General features: G+C 36.2%; 1 protein-coding gene across 1 annotated transcript in view; it reads left to right on the plus strand.

Moving 5' to 3' along the window:
- LOC150105667 (hypoxanthine-guanine phosphoribosyltransferase-like) overlaps positions 1 to 24,870 on the plus strand; it is a 79,781-nt gene that overhangs the window by 48,763 nt on the left and 6,148 nt on the right. The window contains exons 4-6 of the mRNA XM_090394987.1: positions 1,385 to 1,450; positions 2,795 to 2,895; positions 8,747 to 8,790. Of these exons, the coding sequence (XP_090251113.1) occupies positions 1,385 to 1,450; positions 2,795 to 2,895; positions 8,747 to 8,790 (211 nt within the window). The remainder of the gene's footprint in view (positions 1 to 1,384; positions 1,451 to 2,794; positions 2,896 to 8,746; positions 8,791 to 24,870) is intronic.

A 24,870-nucleotide genomic window follows, 5' to 3' on the forward strand; every position in this document is an offset into this window, starting at 1 on the left:
ATGGTTAGTGTTGATCTCCTGCAGTGAATCTTCAGACTCCATGGAGGTTCCTATATAATAATAACAATGAATTATTAAAAAAAAGAAAAGTAACTTTTTATAAGTGAAATTTGTTTTTTTCCATTGTAGAAACATTGTTTATGACCAGATTTCTACAGTGAGAACCAAATTTTAAATTTGGTTTGCGACAAGTCAGGTTATTTGTCCATGGCAGGTCTTTGGATCTAACATGTTAATGGAGGATGGATTGGGATTATCTATGATTGCTGTTAAACTGGTAGCTGTCATTGCAAGAGGTCCATTCACTCCACAGCACCTGTCATTCTACTCTTTAAATTTGTTACTGTTGATGTGCTCAACACTTCCACTGTTAACCCATTCCAGTCATTCACAAGCACTCACCATAAGAAAAAACTAGTCTGCATTTCCTGAGAGCATAGTGAGTGAAGAAATTGCGAATGGGTTTAAGGCAGTTTAATGATGATTTTTTTGTGTGAGTATTAACCTCCAGCAGTGAGTCTTTTGACTCCTTAGAGGTCTGATACATTTGAAACACTATCCACAATCATATTCAGCTTGATATGGGTTCCTTCTAATAATCTTTGGCTTTCTATAAAAAAAAATGTAAAAAAAAAAAAAAAGCAACGTAGCATATAATGATAACAAAATCGTTAGATTGACTTGTAATACTATTTGTTATTCATACATTTTGTGTTTACTGTAATCAGTTGAATTATCTTTAATTAGCTTAATTGGATTGCATGATACTGTTTTGGTAGCTGGAGAAATTTTTAAACAAATTGAAGCTAAATAAAAAAAAATTAAAGATGCCAAAAAAATCAAATTCTTGGTTTCGTTCTTTATCCAAGGGGAAGCAAACAAAGTTTGTGCATGAAGTAACTTCACAACTGGGCTACTTGTATATAAGAGGCTAATGTCTTCACATCTCTGATCCAGAGTATTTTAGTAATAAAGTGCGACACCTTATGACTTTTTTTTTGTATATGGAAATATAACTTCTGCATTACATCAACTTTGGTATCACTTCTGGGTTTGGCTTCCACTAATCAGACTTCAATAAAGATCAAAACTGGTCTTCATTGTGGCATTGCATTATGGGATACTAAGGCAATTGATGTGAAAGTCATTAGTCTCTATATACATGTAGCCCAGCTGTGAAGTTACTTCACATGCAAACTTTGTTTGCTCACACTTGGATAAAGGACGAAACTAAGAATATAATTTCTTGGCATCTTTAATTTATAGTATAACCAAGTAAAACAACTTTTAACAAATAAAAAAAAAGTGTATGAAATGCTTAAATAATTTGGATATAAACTTGAATTTTAAAAATTCTAATATCAAAAAGTTTCTTTTGTTGAAGGATGACCAGTCAACAGGTCAGGTACAAGTCATTGGTCTTGAGAGTCTCACTGTTATACATGACAAGGTGAGTGATTTTGATTATTAGTATCAAAAAGTGTCTAAAGTTATATATATATATATATATACAGGGCAGCCCAAAAGTCGTGAAGAGGTTTACAATGTGAATAATTATTATGATTATTAAGTTTTTATTTTATTTTTTTTCAGATATTCTAAGAAACATTTGGAAAATTAATCATGGAAAAGTTCACAACCCAACAACAAATCAAAATCATACAATTTTATTTTGAAGATTAACAGCATTCGATTTCAGCATTCTCCAGATCTGATGGCTCCTGACTTTTCTGGATGGTTTTACTTGAAGGAAAAGGTGTATGTGAACAAGCAGCAGACAATCCAACTGCTGAAGGAGAACATTTGTGCAGAAATTAGGGCACCACAACCAGAAACATTAACAGTTGTCATGGAATATGCCATACAAAGCGCTCGTCTTTGTGAACAAGAATATGGATGGCATTTATGTGATATGGTTTTTCATAACTAATAAAAAAAAATCTCCAGGTTCTGTATTTCATTACCATATTTACTTGAATATAACTCATACTTTTTTCCCTAAATTAAAGTTAAGAAATTATTGCGCAAGATATATGCAGGGATCTAAAGTTTTTCAGGAAAAAACGAAATTGACATTTATCATTAAATTCTCAGTAATCATATTATTTATAAAATTAATGCATTTAAATTTTAATTAACATTATTTGTGCTTTCAGCCACTCGCCTTCATCACATAATATATTTGAATTTTTTAGCAACAATGCCTCTGCAATTAAATTAATTATTTCTGGCAAAATCATGTCTCAAGCTCTCAAAATCCAGTTGCACAATAGTTCTAATGATGGTCTTTTAATCTTAATCCACCTCTGTGCAATCCAAGATCTAATAGAAGTCAATGCTCTCACTCCCACATTTCCTCTACTGGTTGTTTCCATCTCTATGAATATGATTGGTATGGTAATAACAAAAGATCACACAACTCAAAGAATAAGGCAAACTGATGATTGTTGAGGTCAAATGCTGATAATCTTCAGCTGAATTCCAAAATATCGGAAACTGCCCTAACAGCATTCACTATCTATTTCTTAAAGTTTTTTCGTGTGTGAACTATATGCGAAACTTTTTTACTTTATGAAAAAAGAAATTAAAATTTATTTTTTCATAAAGTAAAATCAGGGGTGCAAGATATACGTGGGAGCAAGTTATATTCGAAAAAAAAAGATTAAACGTTTAAACCCCTTTGTGACTTATGGGTGACCCTATATATGTGTGTGTGTGTGTTTTTTCCCTATTAGTTTTAGGTATTGATTTATTATGACATTCTTGCTCACACATATTTATTATCAATTTTTAGAATGTGCTTATAGTAGAAGATCTTATAGATACTGGATGTACTATTCAGAACCTTCTGAAAATGTTAGAGCAGTACAACCCCAAATCTGTAAAGGTTGCAAGGTGGGTAATTCTACTTCTATTATTATTAAGGAACACTAAACACAGATTAGGTGATTGAACTATGCACAGTAGCCCATATTTTGTCCATATTTTGACTTGTCCATTCTTTCTCAGTTGGGATGTGAGTACGGTAGTTGAGACCGAGCAAATATATATGGTAAGCAGTGATCAAGGTTATTGGGCAAGGGTAGGTGGGGGGGGGGAATCACAACCAACAAGTGACTTGGGTTGGTTGTGGATGTAAAAATAAAACTGCTGTATTTATTTACAAATGCCAGGAGTATTAAAAATAAGGGAGATGAAATGGTTTCACTAATTGAATTTATTTGTCCCAAAATCATTGGAATAAGTGAAACATAACTGAATGATGATATCCTAACTGGATTAGAATTGGAATAGTACAGTGTTTTCTATGTGGGTAGAAAGGACAAAAATGAAGGTGGGTGGGGGGAGTGCCATTGATGATAGCAATTAGGGAATTATATCCACATAAGGTAGACATGAAAAAGAGAAATACTGACAGAGATTTTGAGGCAGTGTGATGTGAGGTGGAGGTTGACAGAAAGAGATATTTAGTTAGATGTTGATATAGGCCAGGGAATGTGGAGATGTTGATATAGGCCAGGGAATGTGGCGGTGTGGTGATGAAGAAATGTATAAGCAACTTGGGTTAGTGAACAAGGGAAGGACGATTTAATTATGTCAGTACAGATTAGAATGAAGAGATAGCATTTGGGAATAAAGAAAATTAGTTTCTCGAATTCTTGAGAGACAACTATCTCAGGCAGTAAGTAAAGGAGGACATGCAAGGATTGAGAATTTTGGATCTGATTTCATTGGAGGATGTAATTGTGAGTTGGGTTTCCCACTTCTCTCCAGTTGGCGAGAGTGATCATGAAGTGATCACCTGGGTTGTGGCTAGCCATATGAAGATGTCTGTGAGAAAAGGATATATATGAAAGTACAAGGCTGGTGATTATGACAAGCTTAGGAGACAGCTTGGAGCTATAGCATGGAACGAGGAGTCGAGTGGTAAGGAAATAACTGTTGCCTGGGAAGTGACAAAGAAATACATAACAGTATCAATGTGTGAATGTATTCCACAGGTCAAAAGGCTGAATAAGGTAGATGGAAAATGAATGAGAGTATTAAGCATGAAATCTGGAAGAAGAAGAAGGCACTTTGGAGATGACACAAGATGAATAATGATAATAATCAGTTGCACAAAGAGTATAAAGAGCAGGCCAGGAGAGTGATTCAGTTGGTAAGGTAAGGACAAAAAAAGTGCATCATGAGCAGAAATTATCAAATCAGGCCAAGTAAAATCCCCATGAGCTTCAATATGTGGCAAGTAGAATGAAGAATGATTATGGTAAGATGATGTTAATGGATGAAGGTGGGAAATTGGCAACTGCTTCAGAGGACATAGTTGAGGAATTCACTGAGCAGTTCATCAGGTTGTTTCATCCTCAGTGTGAAATCAGAAGCTCAATTGTAGAGAATGAAATGAAAGAAGACTTGATGGTGAGCAAGCAAAAAATATATGAGGAGTTAAGTAAGCTTAATGTCAATAAGGCAATAGGACTGGATGACATAACACCACACTTTTTTAAGGGAATGTTTCAAGGAGTTAGCATCGGCCTTGGCCTACCTGTTTAACAAGAGTCTTGCAACAGTACAAGTCCCAAAGGACTAGAAAGAAGGCAAAATTGTTCAACTTCACAAAGGTGGTGATAAAGCTAAGGCAACAAATTATATGCCAATCTGCATATCTGGAGTTATAGTTAAGGTATTGGAGAGGTTAGTGAGAGATGGGGGGGATACAAAAGTGGGTTGATAACAGTGGTATTCTTTATGCTTTCAGCATGGGTTTGTTAAAGGGAGGTCATGTTTTACCAACTTGTTTATGTACTATAACAAACAAAAATGTATTGGACAAGAGAGATGCATATACAATGGTATACTTAGATTTTGCAAAGACTTTTGATAGATTGCAACACCACAAGTTGATAACTATGGTAAATAGATGGGTTTGGATGATAGACTAGGTAACTGGATAAGTGACTGGATATTAGATAGCTACCATTAAGTTTTGTATGGGGAGCACTATCTTGAAAGAGGAAAGTTACTAGTGGTATGCCACAGAGTCTGTTTTGAGGCCATTGTTATTTATTTATTTTTTTAATCAGCTAATAAATACCTTTTATCCCCTTATAGGGAGTAGGTTAGACCATTTTACCCCTATCTAACTTTTTGTAGACTTTTTGGTGAGCAATTAATTTATATATTAATGATATTGGGATGGGTTTAATTGGTGATATATAGACAATTGTTGCAGATGATGCAAAACTGGAGAAGTGATGAGGAATCTACCAGATATTGTGGCCTTACAAGAGAACTTGAATAGATTATATGATTGGGTTAACTTGAGAGCAGTAAGAAGGGAGGAGCCACTGATAGTGAGAGACTAGTACATGTATGAGAAATTAAGTAAACATGATGTCAACAATACTGTAGGACTTTATAGTATATCACCACATTTCTTGACGGAATGTTCCAGGAGTTTAACTTATATTAAAAAGGCACAGCTTTGCTGTACCTTTTTAATATGAGTGTTAAACTAGGCCAAGTTACAAAGGAGTAGAAAGAGGACAAGACTTTGAATTTTAGGGCCACGTCTGTTTGTCCGGAGTTGTGGTTAGAGTGTTAGAAAGGTTAGTGAGGACAAAGATTCAAAAATGGGTTGGCAACAGTAACATTCTCTTTGATAGACAGGATTTTGATAGGGTTTTCTAAAGAAAGATTTTTGTTTTAGCAGTCTGTTTATTTATTATAACGAGGTTATAAAATGCATTGGACAAGGGATGCATACACAGTGATATATTTAGATTCTGCAAAAGCCTTTGAGAGATTGCCACATGAAAATATGGTAATTAAATTAGAACAGATGGAGTTGGAGAGTAGATTAATGCACTGGAATAGGTATCAGCAAATTGTATAATCAGGGTTTGATGTCCCAGAAGAGGAAAGTCACTACTGGTGTACCTCGAGGATCTGTTTTAGGGCCATTGCTGTTTAACTTGTATGTTAATGATATTGGAGCAGGCTTAACTGGAGATGCACTTCTCTTTGCAGATGATGCAAAATTGGGGAGAGCGATGAAGAGGGTAGTTTCCTTGCAAGAGGAAACAGTCAATGAATGGGCAAATGAGTGGGTTACCCAATTCAATGTTATAAAGTGTAAGGTTTTAAAATTTGGGAAGCAAAGATGGACCTTTTCACACCTAGACCTTTTCGTCTTAGAGAAGATGAAAAGGTCTAGGTGTGATAGTGGATAGGGACCTGGAATTTCAGGACATATTACTATAATTGTGAGGGCAGCACAGCAGATTATAGCAATGATGTACAGAATGCTGACTTGTAGAAGTAAGGATGTTATGATCTGCATATGTATTACTGTGCACAAATTTGATTACCTGGTTTTCAAAAATATGGAAAACAAGATGTTGGGAAAGTGTTCCGAGATCATTGAATAAGGTGGTTTTTGGTTTCTGGAATATTGAGTATGAGAACAGATTGAGGGAATGCAAACTGCAGTCTTGTGGATGGAAAGAGAAGGTGGGGGGGGGACATGATTGAGACATATAAGTTGGTAAGGGATAATTACTGGATTAATATGGATGAGATTTTTCATAGCATGAGTGGAGACAGAGGAAGAATAAGAGATCATCACTGTAAGTTGTATAAGGAGGATGAGCAAGGGATGAGAGTAGGGTTTCTGCATGGAGAGTGTGCTAGGGAGTGGAATGCATTGCCTAAAAGTGTGATGAGTGCAGAGACAGTGAATGCATTTAAGTAACGGTATGATGAGATGTGTGTGTGAGAGAGAGAATGGGACCTCCTATGATTAGTCTTGACTCAATGGGGGTCTGATGATGAAAAAATTAAAGAAATGAATACCAAGTTAGCTGAGGATAAGTGAGAATTCCAGTAGCTAATTCCTTCATGTATGAGTGTCTTAGATGTTCTAAAACCATGGCTCCATGGTTTGAAAATGTCTGAAATTTTAGTAAATCTATCTTGTCTTAGTATTTTTATTTTATTTAGTATTATTACTGATTATTATTGTTAATTCATAATAAAATATTATAAAAAGCATACAGATGTGTAAGATGAAATCCTTACATGATGGAATTTCTTTTTATTTCTTTTTGTTTAATTGAAGATTTGAATTTAGCACCTTGTAGCTATAAAATCACAAACTGATTTCAGTTACAAAAAAACAAAGAAGCTTTATTTTATTGTATTTTATTTATTTATATTTTTTGGGCTAGTGTTCATTAATTAGGAAAAATAATTTGTAGAGAATAAATGATTTGGGTAAACATATACACATCTTGGAAAGAATTCAATGAACACCCCCCATGGGCAAAGCACATTGTGCCATGTCATGACTCATGTGTTTGTAGTTGGTGTAAATTGGAGGAATATGATGCATCCAGATGTGTAAGATGAAATCCTTACGTGATGGAATGAAATCTATTTCAAACGTAGCATCCCATAACATCGGCATTTCATTCAGACTTTTTTTGGTTTCCTGGTTGCAAAAAAGGAACTGACAGAGTTTGAAACAGTTGTTGTAATAGGATTCCATGTTGCAGGCCTATTACAACTATAATAGGCATGCTGTTTGGAAAATATTGAATATGAGAACAGATTGAGGGAATGCAAACCACAGTCTTGTGGATGGAAGGAGGAAGTGGGGGGGCATGATTGAGACATAGGTTGGGCTGTCCCATGTCAAATCGTTGACACCATACTGAGATGAAAGTGCAAGGAGTCAACTGCAAATGTTACCTGCAGTGGATGACCTGCCACACTCACCAAACATGATGTAGGATGCTATGAAGAATAATATGTAATAAAACCACTATTTGTCAGCAGACACATTGAATGCAGAGTTTTGGGGCTCATAATATGGGTTTCAATGGTAGGATCACAATATGCAAGCCTCACATTACCTGAACCAAATGCAGTGTCATCTTCAGTGGTGCAAAGAGCATGTACAATGGGACATGGAAACTTGGAAAGCAGTGTTATGGAGTGACAAATCATGCTACATTCTTAACTGAGCAGATGGACTGATGTGAGTGTGATGGATACCTGGTGAACGTCTCTTACTAGAGTGTGTAACCCCAGCAATGAAATTTGGAGGTGGTGGTGGTGATGTGATGGTATGGTCTTAGTTTTCCTGGTTTGCCCACGGACCTCTGTTTGTGGTACCATGAACATTGGACTCCGAGAGGTATCTGAACATTTTGGACAATGCAATGCTTCCTACTTTGTGGCATTTCTATGGCAGTGATGATTGTCTCTTTCAGCTAGACAATGTATCTTGCCATAAGGCTGCTGCTGCTGTGTCATTTGCAGACACAAACATCACCTCACTTGATTAGCCTCCACAGAGCCCTGATCTCAATCCTATTGAACATCTGTGGGATGAACTGGAGCATCAGTCTGAGACCTCATTACATGCATGGTCCAAAATTCTCATTGTTCGTTATCATATGCTTGTGGAAAGTATGCCCCATAGGATTGCTGCACTCATTGCAGTGAAAGGAGCTCCTACATCTTATTAAGGTAGGCACCATGGCTGTTTGTATAAAGGACACCACATTATGATGTCTGTTGGCTTCTTTCCAAGCAGTGTAAATGCACATTATTATCTTCCTCTTTTGCAGGAAAACATATAGCAAAGTATATGGTTTCGTGTGTATGTTTTTAACCAACAGTTTAAACGTGATAGTTCAGAAGATGTTTACCAACATTAAACTGTGAATTTTTATTTCAGTTTGCTTGTGAAAAGGAAGCATGAATCCACTTATAGACCAGATTGTGAGTAGTTTTGTTGCAGTTACAAATATTTTTGAAATAAGATGTAAATTAATTTCACACTATACTAAGTTTGCCAATTTTATTATAAATTCATCCATAAAAGTATATTAGTGAAAGACCATCTTAAATACTCTTTCTTTAGTAAAATAAAGATGAAAACAAGAATATCATTTCTGGTAAAATCTGGTAAATATTGTTAACAATTTTCTACTTTTAACTGTGATGCACTAATGAAATAAAAAGAAATGTAGGAGAAATTTTTTTGTACCATTTTGAAATTACCATGTACCACAGTGAAATGGTTGGATGCATATAACATATACCTGCATGCATTCCTGATTTCAGAAGGCAGCATCTGATTTTTGATGTAATTTTCTCCCCCCCCCCTTCTTCTGCATCTGTTTAATATGTGGTTGAGGTAGGTAGGTAGGTAGGTACGAAAAGCATGATAATTAGTAGAATTGCCACTGGCATAGTGTAAAAATGTTTTGTTGGAATCCTGTTAGCTGCACCATGTAAAGTTATGTATCAGGAAATAATTGTGCCAGTTTAAGTTTTTGTGTCTTATCTATGATTTGCATCAACTATGGTTAGCTTAGTATTATCTCTTTGTAACTTCTCAGTATCAATAAAAAAGAACATTTTCCCATAATCAATAATCAGCTTTGTATCTGCATTATCATCTTGATTCTATTTGAATCAAGAGACATACAAATTATTTATTTAAAAAACAAATATTTACAAATATTAAAATTTATATTTATATATTTGTATAAATTCCATCCAGGATGAGAGGGATGTTTATCAGTTATTTTCTGCTGAAGGTAGCTGAATTGACCAGTCCCATATAGAAGTGTAGAGCCCCTCCCAGAAGTTTTCATTTCAAACTCTTGCAAAACAGACACATTAGCTTAAGAAATCAAACAGAATATATTGCTCAGTGCCTTAGCTGCTTGAATATGATCCTAAACAACTAATGTATATCAATATCCTCATCCTATCTGTGTGTAAGAATCTTGAGAGTCTTCTTAAGGCACCACAGTTCAAGTTTAATTCCTGCTGATGATGCTCTAATATCTGACATTAGACAATCTTGAGATTATTAGTTCAATTCCCTGTGGGAAAAGTTCTTTAGTTTTGGTAAGTTGAAAGACAAAATGTGTGATAATGTGAATGGCGTAGTTAGTGTTGCAAGTAGTGTGAGTGAATGTATAAACAAAGCACTGGCAAATGAAGAGAATGACCAGATGGTAATGGAAAAGATAGTGCACTTATGTGGAGCTCTTCAGAGAACAAAATGCAAGATTGAGTGGTTAGAGAAATGCCTGGAGGATGGTATGACACAGTAGTGAAAGAAAGGGGAGAGATATGAAAGAACAAAAACATGAAAATAAGGACTAGATTTTGTATAGCGATTCATTGATACAAGGAATCTTCAGAAGAGTGTGACAAAATCGTGTTTTCCTGGCTATGATTAGGATGCCAGTGATGCTGTAAGGATGCAGAGAGTTAAGAAGAAATATGTTTATTTTGGCTGGTACAAATGATTTAGCAAGTGACAAATGTGGTATGTTAGAAGACATGAAAGAGTTGCCAGTGTATGGGGAATAAGAAGAGCAAGAATCTAGAAGTTGTGAGTCTGTTGCAGCAGCATGATTAGAGTGAGCTGAGACAGAGAGCTATGATTGCAAATGAGTCAGTGTGCACATTGTGCAGGGAATGGTGTGAAGTTTGTGGATTTGTGGAGGGTTTGATGGAAGGAAAGAGTTTTATATAAGGTATATAAAATGGCTTGCATCTAAATAGATTTGGCATGGAGTCTTAAGAAAGTGTTGTTCATTGAAAGTTCAGAAGTATTAAGTCAGGGAAACTAAAATGTTTTTTGGGGGGATGTAGGTGAGCATGTGTCAATGCAAACTAGAGGTTAGTAAGTGGAAGAGTGATTACATGATGCAAAACGTTCCCAGGTTCTTGACTTTAGTGGGTTAAGTAACACAAGTGTAAGGGAGGTTATGGGATGAAGTGGGTATTGCAGTTTATGTATACTAATGCCAGAAGTATTCAAAATAAGGTTGAGGAGTTTTGGCATTGGTTAGCACAACTTGACCAAAGGTTATGGGCATTAGTGAGATGTGGTTGACCCAGAATGATATGGTCATAGGAATAGAATGCAAGGGATATAGTGTCTTCAGAGAGGACAGAAGGAACAGAATAGGTGGGGGGGGATGTTGCTAATGATAGCAGAGAATTTAAAACCAAAAAGAGTAAAAGTACATCACGGGAACAATGATTCAGTGGGCAGTTCACTTGAGGCTATCTGGTACGAGATAGAGGCCAACAGGATTAAATATGTAATTGTTTGTTGCTATAATCCAAGGGGTATAAAGGGAGAATGTAGATGACATTCAATTGCAAATTTGCATGATGAGTATAGGTCAAGTAATCATTATGAGGGATTTCAACTGTGGGGGGCATAGATTGGGAGGAGGAGGGCATCACAAGCAGAGTAGGAAATGGAATTTATACAGCTACTCAGAGATTCAAGACATTCAGTTAAGAATCAGGGAAACAAGATCTTTTGAGGGGGGGGGGGCTGTTGAGTGGATATGCAGACATCGGTGAGGCAGTTGAGTGTAAGAATGTGTATAATATGTTTAAGTTAGCACCACTGGTAACAAACCAGAAAGGCATAGTTAGCATAAAGCATCAGGATAGCGATGGGCCTAAGGAGCTTTGCACTTTATACACTTTTGAACCAGTATGGTATGGAAAGCCAAAGCAAATTGTGAGAGAAAGCTAGCTGATGAGGTCAAAAGAAATCATAAAGAGTTTTTGCACTATGTGGCAAATAAAAGGAGGAATGACTATGGAAGAGTGACCTTAAAAAGTGCTGGTAGTGTGGAGATAACAGACCCAAACTAAATAGTTGAATTACTCAGTGAGCATTTTGCAGGGGTGTGCCATCTAATTGGTTACATTGCAATGCTAGAATGTGACAGTGACTGATAGGAGAATAGAGGTTGAAGAATGTAGATGCTTAAAATATTGCAGAACCTCAATATGAGCCAGCGACGGGATTAAATGGTATATTGGCCTGTGATTACAATTACAAGAATGAACAAGGAAATTATCTTCTCCTAGCCTATTTAAGCCTCAGTACTGGGAAGGTACCAATGGAGTGAAAAGAGGGTAAAATAGTCCTATTGCATAAAGGAGGCTCCAAGACAGAAGTAGCAAATTATAGACCAATCATCATCTCAGGAATGGTTGTTAAGATATTGGAAAAATTGGTGAAAGACAGAATTCAGAACTGGGTGAATAGAAATACGATACTCTATAAGGGACAACATGGTTGAAGGGCAAGTCTTGCTGTAGTAATTTGCTTACTTTTTATAATCAAGTGACAGTGAAGTGATAAGGGAAATGGCTACTCAGTGATATTGCTAGACTTTCTGAAAACATTTGACAAGATTCCACATAGAACTCTATTGCATAAATTGGAGCAAATGGGGATGGATATGAATATGGTGATTTGGATTAGAGGGTGGCTGATGGACAAATATCAAAAAGTGGTTTATGGAGGAGTTGAGTCCAAGAGGATATAAGTAACCAATGGTTACCCAGGTTACTTGCATCTCTTGGACTCCATTCCTCCATAAATCACTTTTTAAATGGCTGCCAGTTTAATGTAGCCAAGTGAAAGGTGATGCATTTTGGGAAGAGATCTGAAGCTGAGTACTATATATATATATTAATAGAACTGAACTGCAGGGACTTGAGTGTGATTATGGGTAGGGAGTTGAAGTTTAGAAGGCATGTGAAAGTAACCAAAACAGCACATCAGATTATGTGGTTATTGAAGAACACACTAACAAGCAGGGATAGAAGGTTATTGTTTCCCTATATAAGGCCCACATCTGGACTACTGCATACATATCTGGACTTCCAGATTTCTTGAGATGAAGAAGTTGCAGAGAGGATCCAGAGGCGAGTGACAAAGATTGTGGCAGGTCTTTGAAATTCTCCCTATGAGAATAGATCGATGGTTTGTAGGCTTAAAAAATTAGTTGATAGGTGAAAAAGGGGAGACATGATACAAGCATATGAGTTATTAAAGGGGTTTTATCAGATTGACATTGAAGACTTTTTTCAGTGCATGGCAAGAAGGGAGAGAACAAGGCGTAAGTAGTGGAAGTTGTGTAAGAGTGTAGCTAGCAAGGATGTTAAGACTAGATTTTTTGCTTGGAGAATGGTGAATGGGTTGCCAGAGGTGGTTGTGGATGCTTCATCAGTGTATGAATTTAAGAAGTATGATGGGTATTGTGTGAATGATGGCTAGTGTGTGAATAATAGATCTCCCATGATGAGTTTTATGACTCCAGAGATGCCTGCATAATAATAATAATATTTCACTCTCAGTACTTTCATCATAAAATTATCTGATTCATTCAGATATACTTACAAGGCATATTAATTAAATGGTGTATTGTCACTAAAATCAATTAAGCAGTCAATTGTTAGGAGAAATTTATTTTGCTATATGTTAATTTTTTTTTCTAATTTATCGTGTAAAATTTGTAGTTGAAGACTGAAGTAGTATATCCTGGTTGATTTCTCTAAGTGGTTTATCTGTTCTGCAAGAGTAAAAAAATTAGAATTTCCAGGAGGAAGAACCCTGCCACTTCCATATAAGGCTGGCTATATCGGCTATCTTCAGAAGAAAAGTACTTCTAAATATTCCTTGTATCCTGGATGAAATTTAAACATGTTTGGAAAGCTGGTCTAGTTGTCAGAGTAGACAGCACTCTGCTCTCAAAACTCAAGGCCATGGATTCAAATTCCAATGGAGGCTTGGAATTTTGAATATCTTTAGATGGTAAGTAAATGTCATTGCTCATTGAGACCACACCTCACTTATGAAGTGGCTTGAAAAAGTTCCATGTTTTGGACTTATACATAATAACTCCAGAGGATATACTTATGTGAGAACAGTATTCAGTGATTGGATGGATTTTGGGTTTGTGTAGGATTAATAGTTGTTAGCATACTGCCTAAGACAGCATGTGGTGGAGGGAACATGAGGATCAAACTTTTGAACTTGTCATAGCATCTAATTGTGATTGAGTTGTCATACTTGCCTTCAGTTGGTTAGAGTGACCATGTAGTCCTCACTTGATGATGAATAGACATGTAGAAGTATCAAGGCAGAAGGAATTTATATGGAATTATAAGGCAGACAACTATCATAGACTTAGAAACCAGCTTGCATCAACATTTTTTCTTAAGTGTCACCCATGAACCACTAGTTCATGGGTGACACTTAAGAATAAATGTTGACAGCATTGGCAGATTGTATTCTTTAAGTGAAGAAGATTAAAAGTCAGCTGGATGACTAGAGAAATTAAACAGGAATTGCAGATGAAAAAGAGATTATGAAAGGCATATAAAGTAAGAGGTGAAGAACAGTTGCATGAGGAATGTAGGCTCAGTCTAGGAAAGTAACTAGTATATTAAGAAAAGAAAAATTTGAATATGAAGGTAGACTAGTGCTGCAGTTCAAGGAGAATCTTAAGGAGTTTTGTTGCTATGTGGCTAGTAGAAAGAATATTGTGGACAGATTACCTTGCTGGACTCGAGTGACCAGTGCAGATGACATAGTTGAGCTATTTAATGATCATTTAATTAAAGTACTCCATATCGATAATGCAGGTTTTTTCCCTAGAGAAGTGGTGAAATGTTAAATGTGAATGAAGATGAATTCCAAATACTGAGTATATATTAATTTTATTAAAGATTCTAGCCTGGCAATTGATTCCTAGATTCCTGATGGAATTTTGCTACATGGTAGCATGCAACTAACTGTACCATTAACCAATAGTTTAATAGGCCAGTTTGTATTTAGTCTGTAATTATTAAGGTTTTGGAGAAATTAGCAAGAACATCTCATATACAGACTTCAGCAGATGAGGGCAATATTATTTATGTATGCTAGCATGAGTTTGTTTAGTTCTTGATAGTTAATCTGGTTGCCTTTTACAATAGAGTAACAAGAGCAGGTAAGGCAGTCATTTTTATTGAATTTTTCCAGTGCCTTTGACAGGATGCCATGTGATAAATTGGTTTTTAAGTTGCAACATATGGATCATCAGGTTAGTGATGACAGATTGATAACTGGCTTTCTGATAGTTATTTGAAAGTTGTAGATGAGGGAACAATATCAGGAAGCATGAAGGTTATAAGAGGAGTTCTGCAGGGTTCAACACTAGTACCACTTTTGTTTGAATGGTGGTACTAACTAGTGTTACTAGTAAAAGGGAAATGAAACCAAGTTTGGAAAGACTTGATTTCATTTCCCTTCTAGGATGTGAAGAATCTTTATTCAGGGCTTCTCATCTGCAAAACAGACAAACTGGCCACAAGAACACTTGCAATTTACAGATATAATACACTGGCCTCATACCCTGAGTTGCTTCAGCTGTCAAATTCAAATCAGGCAACCAACTGAGACCATTAATGTTCAGTTTTTATGTTAATGATATTGTCATAGGACAAGAGATATTCAGTTGTTTGAAGACTGGAAGATTTTTAACGATAGATTTGGCTTTTCAAGAGGATTTGAATAAGCTGGAAAGGTAGGCAAATGAATAGGATATCATTTTAATGCAACTAAATGTAAAGTTTTGAAATTTGGGATCTGCAGATGGGATGCTTCATACTCTCATGGTGGAGTTATACGGGAAGAAATGGAGGAAGCAAGGGATCTTGGAGAGATTGTAGATTGAAATTTCAAGTTTAGAGGAAAAGGTTATGAAGACAATGCAGAGAATTGCTATAATACAATTATTTAATACACTGCCAGACTAAGGAGACATCTTGGAAGAGTGTCATGGCTTGAGAAGCTACAAGTAAAGAATGTCAGTAGTGCTTGGGAAATGGTCAGGGATTGTTTGAGAAGCAGTATCAGACTGCAGGTTAAACCAAGTGGGAATTAAGTGGATGAGTAGGAATATATAAGAGAAGATATAAAGCAAGATATACAAAAAAGAAAACATTGTGGAGGGAATATAAAGAAAAAGATGATCAGCATCAAGAGTGTGCCAAGGGTAGTTGCTGCCTGGGTGCAAACTTTTATCAGCCATCCGTCTGACATCTGAAAGTAAGGGTTATTAATATTATATTAGTTAAATTTTATGATTGCCACCCGGGTGCGGTGCACCCTCAGGTTGGCACGGCCCTGATCAGCATACTCATGAATAGTATAAAGTGCAAGTAAGAAGGGTGACTAGTATGGTAAGAAAAGCCAAATTAGATTTTGAGAGAAAATTAGCTAAGCAGGCCAAAGTAAATCCAAAACAGTTTTTTTTTTATTGTAGCATATAATAGATTTAGTTTAATCCTTTATCCCAGTGAGAGCAAACAAAGTTTGCGCCTGAAAATATCTTCAGGACTAAATATAGTGTTGTACTATCTTATCCAGTAAGTAGTGCAACACCAAGGCAACTCGTGGCAAAGGTGGAGCAAGCTACCAGGCACTTCTAACCCAGTATCTCCCATAATGCAAAACACATTTCCTATGTGGATATGTATACTGTTATGCATTAAAGGGATTGGCCATCTACCCAGACTAGTTTCGACCTTTATTGAGGTCTCTTCAGTGGGAGCCAGGCCCAGAGCTGGAGATACCAGGCAGAAGCAGTAGCAAGTCATCTGTGCCTATGGGAGTTGCCAAAAGGTTTATCACCTTTTTTTAAAAATTACTCTGGATTTAGAGAAAGATGTTGAAAATTTATTTATCACTAGGTTAGACTATAATAGATTTAGTTTAATCCTTTATCCCAGTGAGAGCAAACAAAGTTTGCGCCTGAAAATATCTTCAGGACTAAATATAGTGTTGTACTATCTTATCCAGTAAGTAGCTCCCACTGAAGAGACCTCAATAAAGGTCGAAACTAGTCTGGGTAGATGGCCAATCCCTTTAATGCATAACAGTATACATATCCACATAGGAAATGTGTTTTGCATTATGGGAGATACTGGGTTAGAAGTGCCTGGTAGCTTGCTCCACCTTTGCCACGAGTTGCCTTGGTGTTGCACTACTTACTGGATAAGATAGTACAACACTATATTTAGTCCTGAAGATATTTTCAGGCGCAAACTTTGTTTGCTCTCACTGGGATAAAGGATTAAACTAAATCTATTATAGTCTAACCTAGTGATAAATAAATTTTCAACATCTTTCTCTAAATCCAGAGTAATTTTTATTGTAGCAAATAAGAGGAAGAATAACTATGGAATAATTGCTTTAATCAAGCTGAGTGATCACTTTGCAAAGGTGTATATCCTTTTTGCAGTTGCTTATGTGACAGAGTCTGATATTAGAATTGAGGTAAATGAACAGGAGGTGCTCAGCATATTAAAAAATAATGTGAATATAACAGCATGACTGGATGGCATGTCGGCCAATGTGCTACATGAATATGCAAGAGGATTGGCAGTGGCTCTAATGAAATTGTTCAATGTAAATCATAGCACTGGCAAAGTTCCAAAGGAGGGGGGGGGAGGGCAAGATAGTTCCATTACATGAAGTTGGAAGTAGCAAATTACAGAACAATTACTATCTCAGGAGTGGTGGTTAAAGCATTAGAGAAGTTAAAAGTACAATTCACTAATGAGTGGATAGGAATACAATACTCTATGGTGGGCAGCATGGCTTTGTAATTGGTAGGTTCTGCCCTTAATAATTTACTAAATTTTATAATAAAGTCACAGTAGCTAGATAAGGGGAATGGCTACACAATGATACTATTGGTTGGACTTTTGCAAACCCATCTTACAGAATACTGCAGAGGAAAAGTTACAAATGTTGAAGAAAATAGGAATGAATATGAAGCTGGTAGCATGGTTACTGGTGACTGAAAGACAAACATCAGAGTAGTATAGTAGTATATGCCGAAGTGAAATCTAGGAGAATGAGGGTGACTAGTAGAATGCCTCAGAGTTTTGTACTAGGGCCACTCCTCTTTAATTTATATATTAATGATATAGGGAAAATTTAAGTGGGGATATTGAATTGTCTGCTGATGATGCAAAACTCATCATCATCAAATTCCTGCCATGTACCCTGAAGGAGATGTACAGGATATGATAGTTTATGAAAAATTTACATCATTACTAACTTCCTATCTACAATTTTCCTCCAAATCAGCCTGTTACTTGTCAAAACTCCAATATTATCAGATCTTATATTTCTGTCGTCTAAGGCACTTTGTACTGTATCAATCCACCTATATCTTGGTCTTCCTCTGGGTCGTTTTCCTGCCAACCTGGCAGAGAACACTTGTTTGGCTAATCTTTCCTCACCTATTCTGTTTAAGTGACCATACCACCTGAGGTTAGCTCTGCTTATGCATTCCTAGGGAGGCAATATAGTTGATAAAGGTAAAGTAGATATCCTGAAGGATGATTTAAATAAATTGGCATTCTAGGAGAAGGATAATGATTATCAATTTAATGTTTCAAAATCAAGGTTATGCACTTAGGGTTGAAAAGGTTACATACTGAATATCATATTGCTTGTACTGGATTACAGTAAATTGATGAGGGTAGGGATTGGGGGGGGGGGTAATGGTGGACAGAGAATTGAAGTTCAGAGGGTATGTTGCAAAAGTAGATAAAATAGCTCAAAGGATTACACGAATGTTGAAAAACAAGCTTACAAGTAAAGATAAGGAGGGTTATTATCCCTGTTCAACAAAGGATTGTGATTTTTGACTACTATGCATGGCTTTGGTCGTGTAGGTTTCTTGGTGATCAGGAAGTAGCAGAGAGACTATTCAGAGATGAGCGACCAAGCTGGTGACAGGTCTGTGGTTGAAGGTGTATGGTTACAAAGTTTAGTTGATAAGCAGAAAAGAGGTAACATGATAGAAACTTAAGTTGTTAAAAGGATTCTATAAATCCGAAGGAAAAGAAGAAAGCATACCAAAAGTTTCTGTCAAATAAGTCAGCTTGTGCTCTTAGAGAATATAGAGACAAATGCAGGAATGCTAAACACTGTGTAAAACTAGTTAAAACAAAAGTCATGGGAGGACTTTGGCAAGAATATAGAAAATAAATATCAAGAAGGTGGTAAAATATTCTGGAGGTTGTTGAAGAAGCTTAAGAATGGAGGAAAGAGTGCTGTAAAAGGAATTAGAGATGATAAAGGTGACATGAAAACAGGAGAAAAAGATATCCTTGAAGTATGGAGTAATTACTTTGAAAAACTGCTAAATGAAACAAGCAGTGGTGACAGCATAGTGGTAAAAAACACTGACCAGGGATGCAGTCAGGAATACATATCCATACTTGAAGTAGAAAAAGCCATCAAAGGCTTGAAATGTGGAAAGGCAGCAGGAGTAGATGATATTCGACCAGAAATGCTGAAGTATGGTGCTATAAGAGTCTTACAGTGGCTGCACTGCATAGTTCAGAAAGCCTGGACAGAGGGAATAATTCCCGATGATTGGAGTAGAGCTCTCATAGTACCCATATATAAAAAGGAAAATAAAACTGCATGTGAGAATTACAGAGGTATTTCCCTACTGAGTGTTCCTGGCAAGATCTATGCAAGTATACTTGTGAAACGGTTGAGAAGAATTGTGGAAGAAAAGCTTGGTGAAGAACAAGCTGGATTCAGGCCAAATAGAGGCTGTCAGGATCAGATCTTCACTTTATGACAAATAGTCGAGAAAGCATGGGAATATAACAAAGATCTGTATTTAAGTTTTATCGATTTGGAAAAGGCATATGACAAGGTGCCAAGAGAGAAGCTATTCAATACGCTGCAGTTATATGGTGTCAATGGGGCATTATATCAAGCAATACTTAGTCTTTATTTGAGTTGTAAGTCAGCAGTTAGAAGTGAAGGAAGTACAGGAAGATGGTTTAATGTTAAATCTGGTGTGAGACAAGGATGTACATTATCCCCTCTGTTATTCATTATCCATATATATATGGATCGCATTATGAAGGAAAGTGGTATTAAACATGATATCAAAATTGGAGATGTTAATGTCAGCTCTTTGCTTTATGCAGATGATGTTATACTTCTAAATAAATCCGCTACAAGTTTGCAAGATTCTCTGACTAAATTGAATAGCTGTTGTAATAGATATGGTATGGTTAGCAATAAAAAGACAAAGACAATGAAAATAGGTAGAATCATTGAAAATGTCAACTGTGTTGTGAATGGAGAACCTGTGGAACAAGTAAAACATTTCAGCTATTTAGGCATAATTTTTACTGAAGATGGTAAATTAAATGTAGAAATAGACAACAGAATCAGCAAAGCTGGTATGGTGGGAAGTCAATTGAATAAATTCATGTGGAATAAGAGAGAAATTAGTTGGAACACTAAATTAGCTGTATACAAGACAGTGTTCAAACCAGTTTTAACTTATGGATCTGAGAGCTGGGTCAGAAGTAAAACACTTGACCAAAGACTAGAGACCACAGATATGAGAGTCCTGAGAAAGATTATAGGCATGAACAGATGGCATCAATGGCAATATCATATTAAAAATGAGGATATTAGGAAAGAACTTGACATTGTCAGCATCCAGGAATGCGTTAGCAGAGCTAATCTCAGGTTTTATGGTCACTTAAACAGAATGGGCGAGGAAAGATTAGCAAAACAAGTGTTCTCTGCCAGGATGGCAGGAAAACGACCCAGAGGAAGACCAAGATATAGGTGGATTGATATGGTACAGAGTGTGTTAGACGATAGAAATATCTGATAATGTTGGAGTCTTGACAAGTAACAGACTGATTTGGAGGAGAATTGTAGATAGGAAATGATGTAATTTTTTTCATGTAGTACTATCATATCCTGTACACCCCTTGAGGGTACATGGCAGGAATTTGATGATGATGATGACAACTCAATTATGCTGCTAATTGAGTTGTTAAGGGAACAAATCCATGAGGCACAAAAAAACTTAGCATCTGCCCAAGCCAAAGTTATACAACTAAAATTAGAGCTATCCAGCTACATTAATCCTGAAATTTGGGTATTTTAGACAAGATCACAGATGGCACGGTCAAACACTTATTACTCAAAAAACAAGGAAAAATTAATAAAGAAGTTCCAAGCACTAAAACAGCAAGAAAGCACAAGACAATCAGGATGCCATAACCAGAGGAGCAGCCAATCACAAACCAAAATCAAAAAAGAGCATTCAATCACCCACAAACGAAGTTAGGACCAACCAACCACCATCGGACCACGGCCTGGTTATTAACAAATCAAACTACAACCTCACCCAAGGTGAATTCTCGCTACTGGAAAAAGGCCTAAACTACATCATTGCGCCAAGGTCAGTAAACAAACTGGATATCATTTATCATATCGAGAGAGATGTCCAAGATCCCTCCCTCCCCGCCAATCTAGCTGACAAAATATGTATGGAAACATCTTGCATACTAAACACAAACAAAAAACTAAGCAGCAACCTAAACAAAATGGAAAAACTGGCCTACAAATCCTTATAAAATAACAAGGACATTATAATCGCAAAATCAGATAAAGGGAATGCTGCTATTGTGTTAGATTGGACATCCTACATAGAAAAAATGAATCATTTGGTATCGGACCACAACACCTACCAAATGGTAAACTACAACCCCATGAAATGCATCAAAAAGAAAACAACTGAATTAATTAAATCCATTAACACATGGCCAGAAGAAAACTACCAAAAAACTAATAACTCATTATGCCCACATGCCCAGAATTTACGGCCTGCCAAAAATACACAAAACAAACAAACACACCACTATGTCTGATTGTTGAAGGAATCGACAGCCCGAATTACCACTTAGCCAAAAAATTAGTGGCCACACTCAAGGAATTGGTAGGCCATTCCCCTTCCTACATAAAAAATATACAACATTTCATAAGCAAAATTAAAAACATTACTCAACGACCAAGATTTATTAGTCAGCTTTGACATAACTGTCCTTTTCACCAATGTCCCATGATCAATGATACTATTGTGCTCCTACAGAACATATTTCTACACGACATCACGGCCCTCTTTGCCCATGTACTCCGCTCCGGATATTTCGTGTGGCAAAACAATTTTTACCTTCAAAAAGAAGGTACAGCCATGGGCTCACCACTCCCCCCCCCAATAGCTAACTTTTAGATTTAACCTGGAAGACTTTGAGCAACGAGCTCTAGAGTCAGCATTCCTAAAGTCCAAAATTTGGCTCAGATATGTTGATGATATTTTTGCCATTTGGTCCCACGGCCACGAAGAAACACTAAATACATTCCTTAGCCACCTGAACAAACAACATAAACATATCCAATTCACCATTGAAATAGAAAAAAAAACAACTCTCTTCCTTTCCTAGACACATTTGTCACATGTCTTCCTTCAGGCTGTCTCTCCTTCTCAGTTACAAATCTACACACACAGGCCAGTACATACACAAAAATTCTTACCACCACCCAACACAAAAACTAGGTGTCATAAGCACCCTTAAATACAGAGCTCAAACTATTTGTTCAAATGAGCAAGCTCTAAATCAGGAATACGAGATCATCAACCATACATTTATAAAAAATGGATACAGTAAAAAAACTATTCACAAGATCCTCCACAGAGACACCACTAAAAGCAAAAAAGATTTCAAGAGTGCCATTGCCATTCCTTATGTTAGAGGCATTTCGGAAAAAATAGACAGAACACTACACAAATACAACATCAAAACCACCTTTAAACCCCCAACAAAATTAAGACACCTACTCAGTTCTTCCAAAGATCCTCTTCCATACCTAGCCCATCCAGGGGTTTACAAAATACAATACACATGTAACTAACTATACATAGGAGAAACTGGGCAAACCATCCCAATTAGGAAGGACGAACACAGACACATTAAATACCTCCATTTTGGTAAAACTGGCCTTTCAGATCACGTACTCCAGACATACCACAGAATTGATTGGAAAGGTACCAAGTCCCTACACTGCATCAAAACTGGTTCGAGAGGAAATTTAAAGAAACATGTGAAATGCTCAAACACAATCCTAATCTGAACAAAAATGATGGTCTAACCATTCCAAGAATGTGGAGGACCCATTTGCAACCAGAACAAGCCAAAGAATAATCTCAGTACAAGAAGACTTGAATTTTTATTATTTTTTTTTAATATTCAATAGCAACCTAGTACCAAGTCCCTACACTGCATCAAAACTGGTTCGAGAGGAAATTTAAAGAAACATGTGAAATGCTCAAACACAATCCTAATCTGAACAAAAATGATGGTCTAACCATTCCAAGAATGTGGAGGACCCATTTGCAACCAGAACAAGCCAAAGAATAATCTCAGTACAAGAAGACTTGAATTTTTATTATTTTTTTTTTAATATTCAATAGCAACCTGAACAGTACAAGTCCCATACTAAGTCCAAGCTTAGTACGGGAGGACTTTAGCATGGTTTATCATTTTTTTTTTTTTTACCATTAGAGGTCATGCTAAGTAAAAGATCAATTAACAGTGTAGATTCAATTTACCTTTGTAGAGTGCAAGAGCATGTAGCTTGTTTTCATATACACATGTATTTTTCTGATGATGACCTCAATACAGGGGTCGAAACTTCAATTGTTATTTTATTAATAATAAGTGAAGACAACGTAAGACACACAGAAATCAGGAAGAAGTCTGGACTCACAGATATAATAAAAACAATCTACAACAGCAAAAGAAGATGGGCAGGACATCTCGCCAGAATGAGAGACAACAGATGGACAGTCAGAGTTACAAACTGGTATCCAAGAGATACCAAAAGGAAACCTGGAAGACCAGCCTTAAGGTGGGAAGACCCAATGATTAAGAAAGTTGGAAGAAAATGGAGAAGAATTGCCCAAGACAGGAATTGCTGGACTCTTTATGACCTGCAGTCATGGAGAAATCCTGACTGAAACCAGAGGTCCATCAAGGTAATCAAGGTAAAATAATCATTTCAACATGTGTGTTTTGTATCCCTAAATTCATAAATATGAATACATGTAGAAGTTTTAAAAGCAGTTGGTGAACTAGTCATGACTGGTTCTGCATGGATTTTGTAAAAAAAATTATACATTGTTGAAAGGAGACTGAACAGGTGATTATTTTAATATCTTCTCTGTCTCTTCTTGGCTTAACAGCACTAAAAGATAAGTCATATTCATGTTTCATTCAGCATTGTGTTGCTTGTGTGTGTGTGTGTGTGTGTGTGTGTGTGTGTGTTATAAGTGTTAGTTGTACTCCTTGAAGATGTCTCAATGATTGAAATGATGAGATGAAATATTAGAAGTATTAAAATAGTTTTTAATCCTTTCTTAGTACTGTCAATACTCCATTAAACCTCCAACATGATCTCTGTCTCCTCCTCTTCCTTTCTAAAAACTTAGAAACACTTATTTAAGTTAAGGGATATTACATCCCATATCGTTTCTTAGCCGAATAAGAAACTCAAAGAGTTTCATGCCGAATATAGTAGAAACAGTTATAGAAACATTTTAGAAACACTTATTTAGCATAACCATGCTAAGTAAAATCTATACATCCTTCTTAAGGTGGAAGATAATACTCAACTGGTGGAATAATGCTATCTTTATTATAGTTTTAAGAAAGGGGAACAGATATTAAAAAAGAATAATTAAATATTACCATTCAAGTAAACCTCCTTCCAATAATATACAAACTTTTTACAAAAAAATAATTACATTTTTGCAAACTCCAGAACAAGCAAGATTCAGAAAAAACTATAGCACAATTATCGATCATATATATATATATATATATATATACATATACATATATTAGGAAAACGAAAACCAGGACGTCCTCTTAAACGATTCAACAATGACTTCTAAGGCCGGAACAGGCCATGTTAGGCCTAAATCCTTGATATGCATGATGATGATGATATATACATATACACATTTTTATGTGACTCCCACCCCTGAAAGGTTGTAAAGCTATAGCGCATAATTACTCTGAGTGGTCTAAGGAATGTTTTTGTCTATTTTTATTAATTTTATATAT

The sequence above is a fragment of the Typopeltis vanoorti genome, chromosome 6, assembly GCF_054136105.1.
Source record: "Typopeltis vanoorti isolate ZY-2024b chromosome 6, IOZ_Tvanoo_1.0, whole genome shotgun sequence".
Lineage (NCBI taxonomy): Eukaryota > Metazoa > Arthropoda > Arachnida > Uropygi > Thelyphonidae > Typopeltis > Typopeltis vanoorti.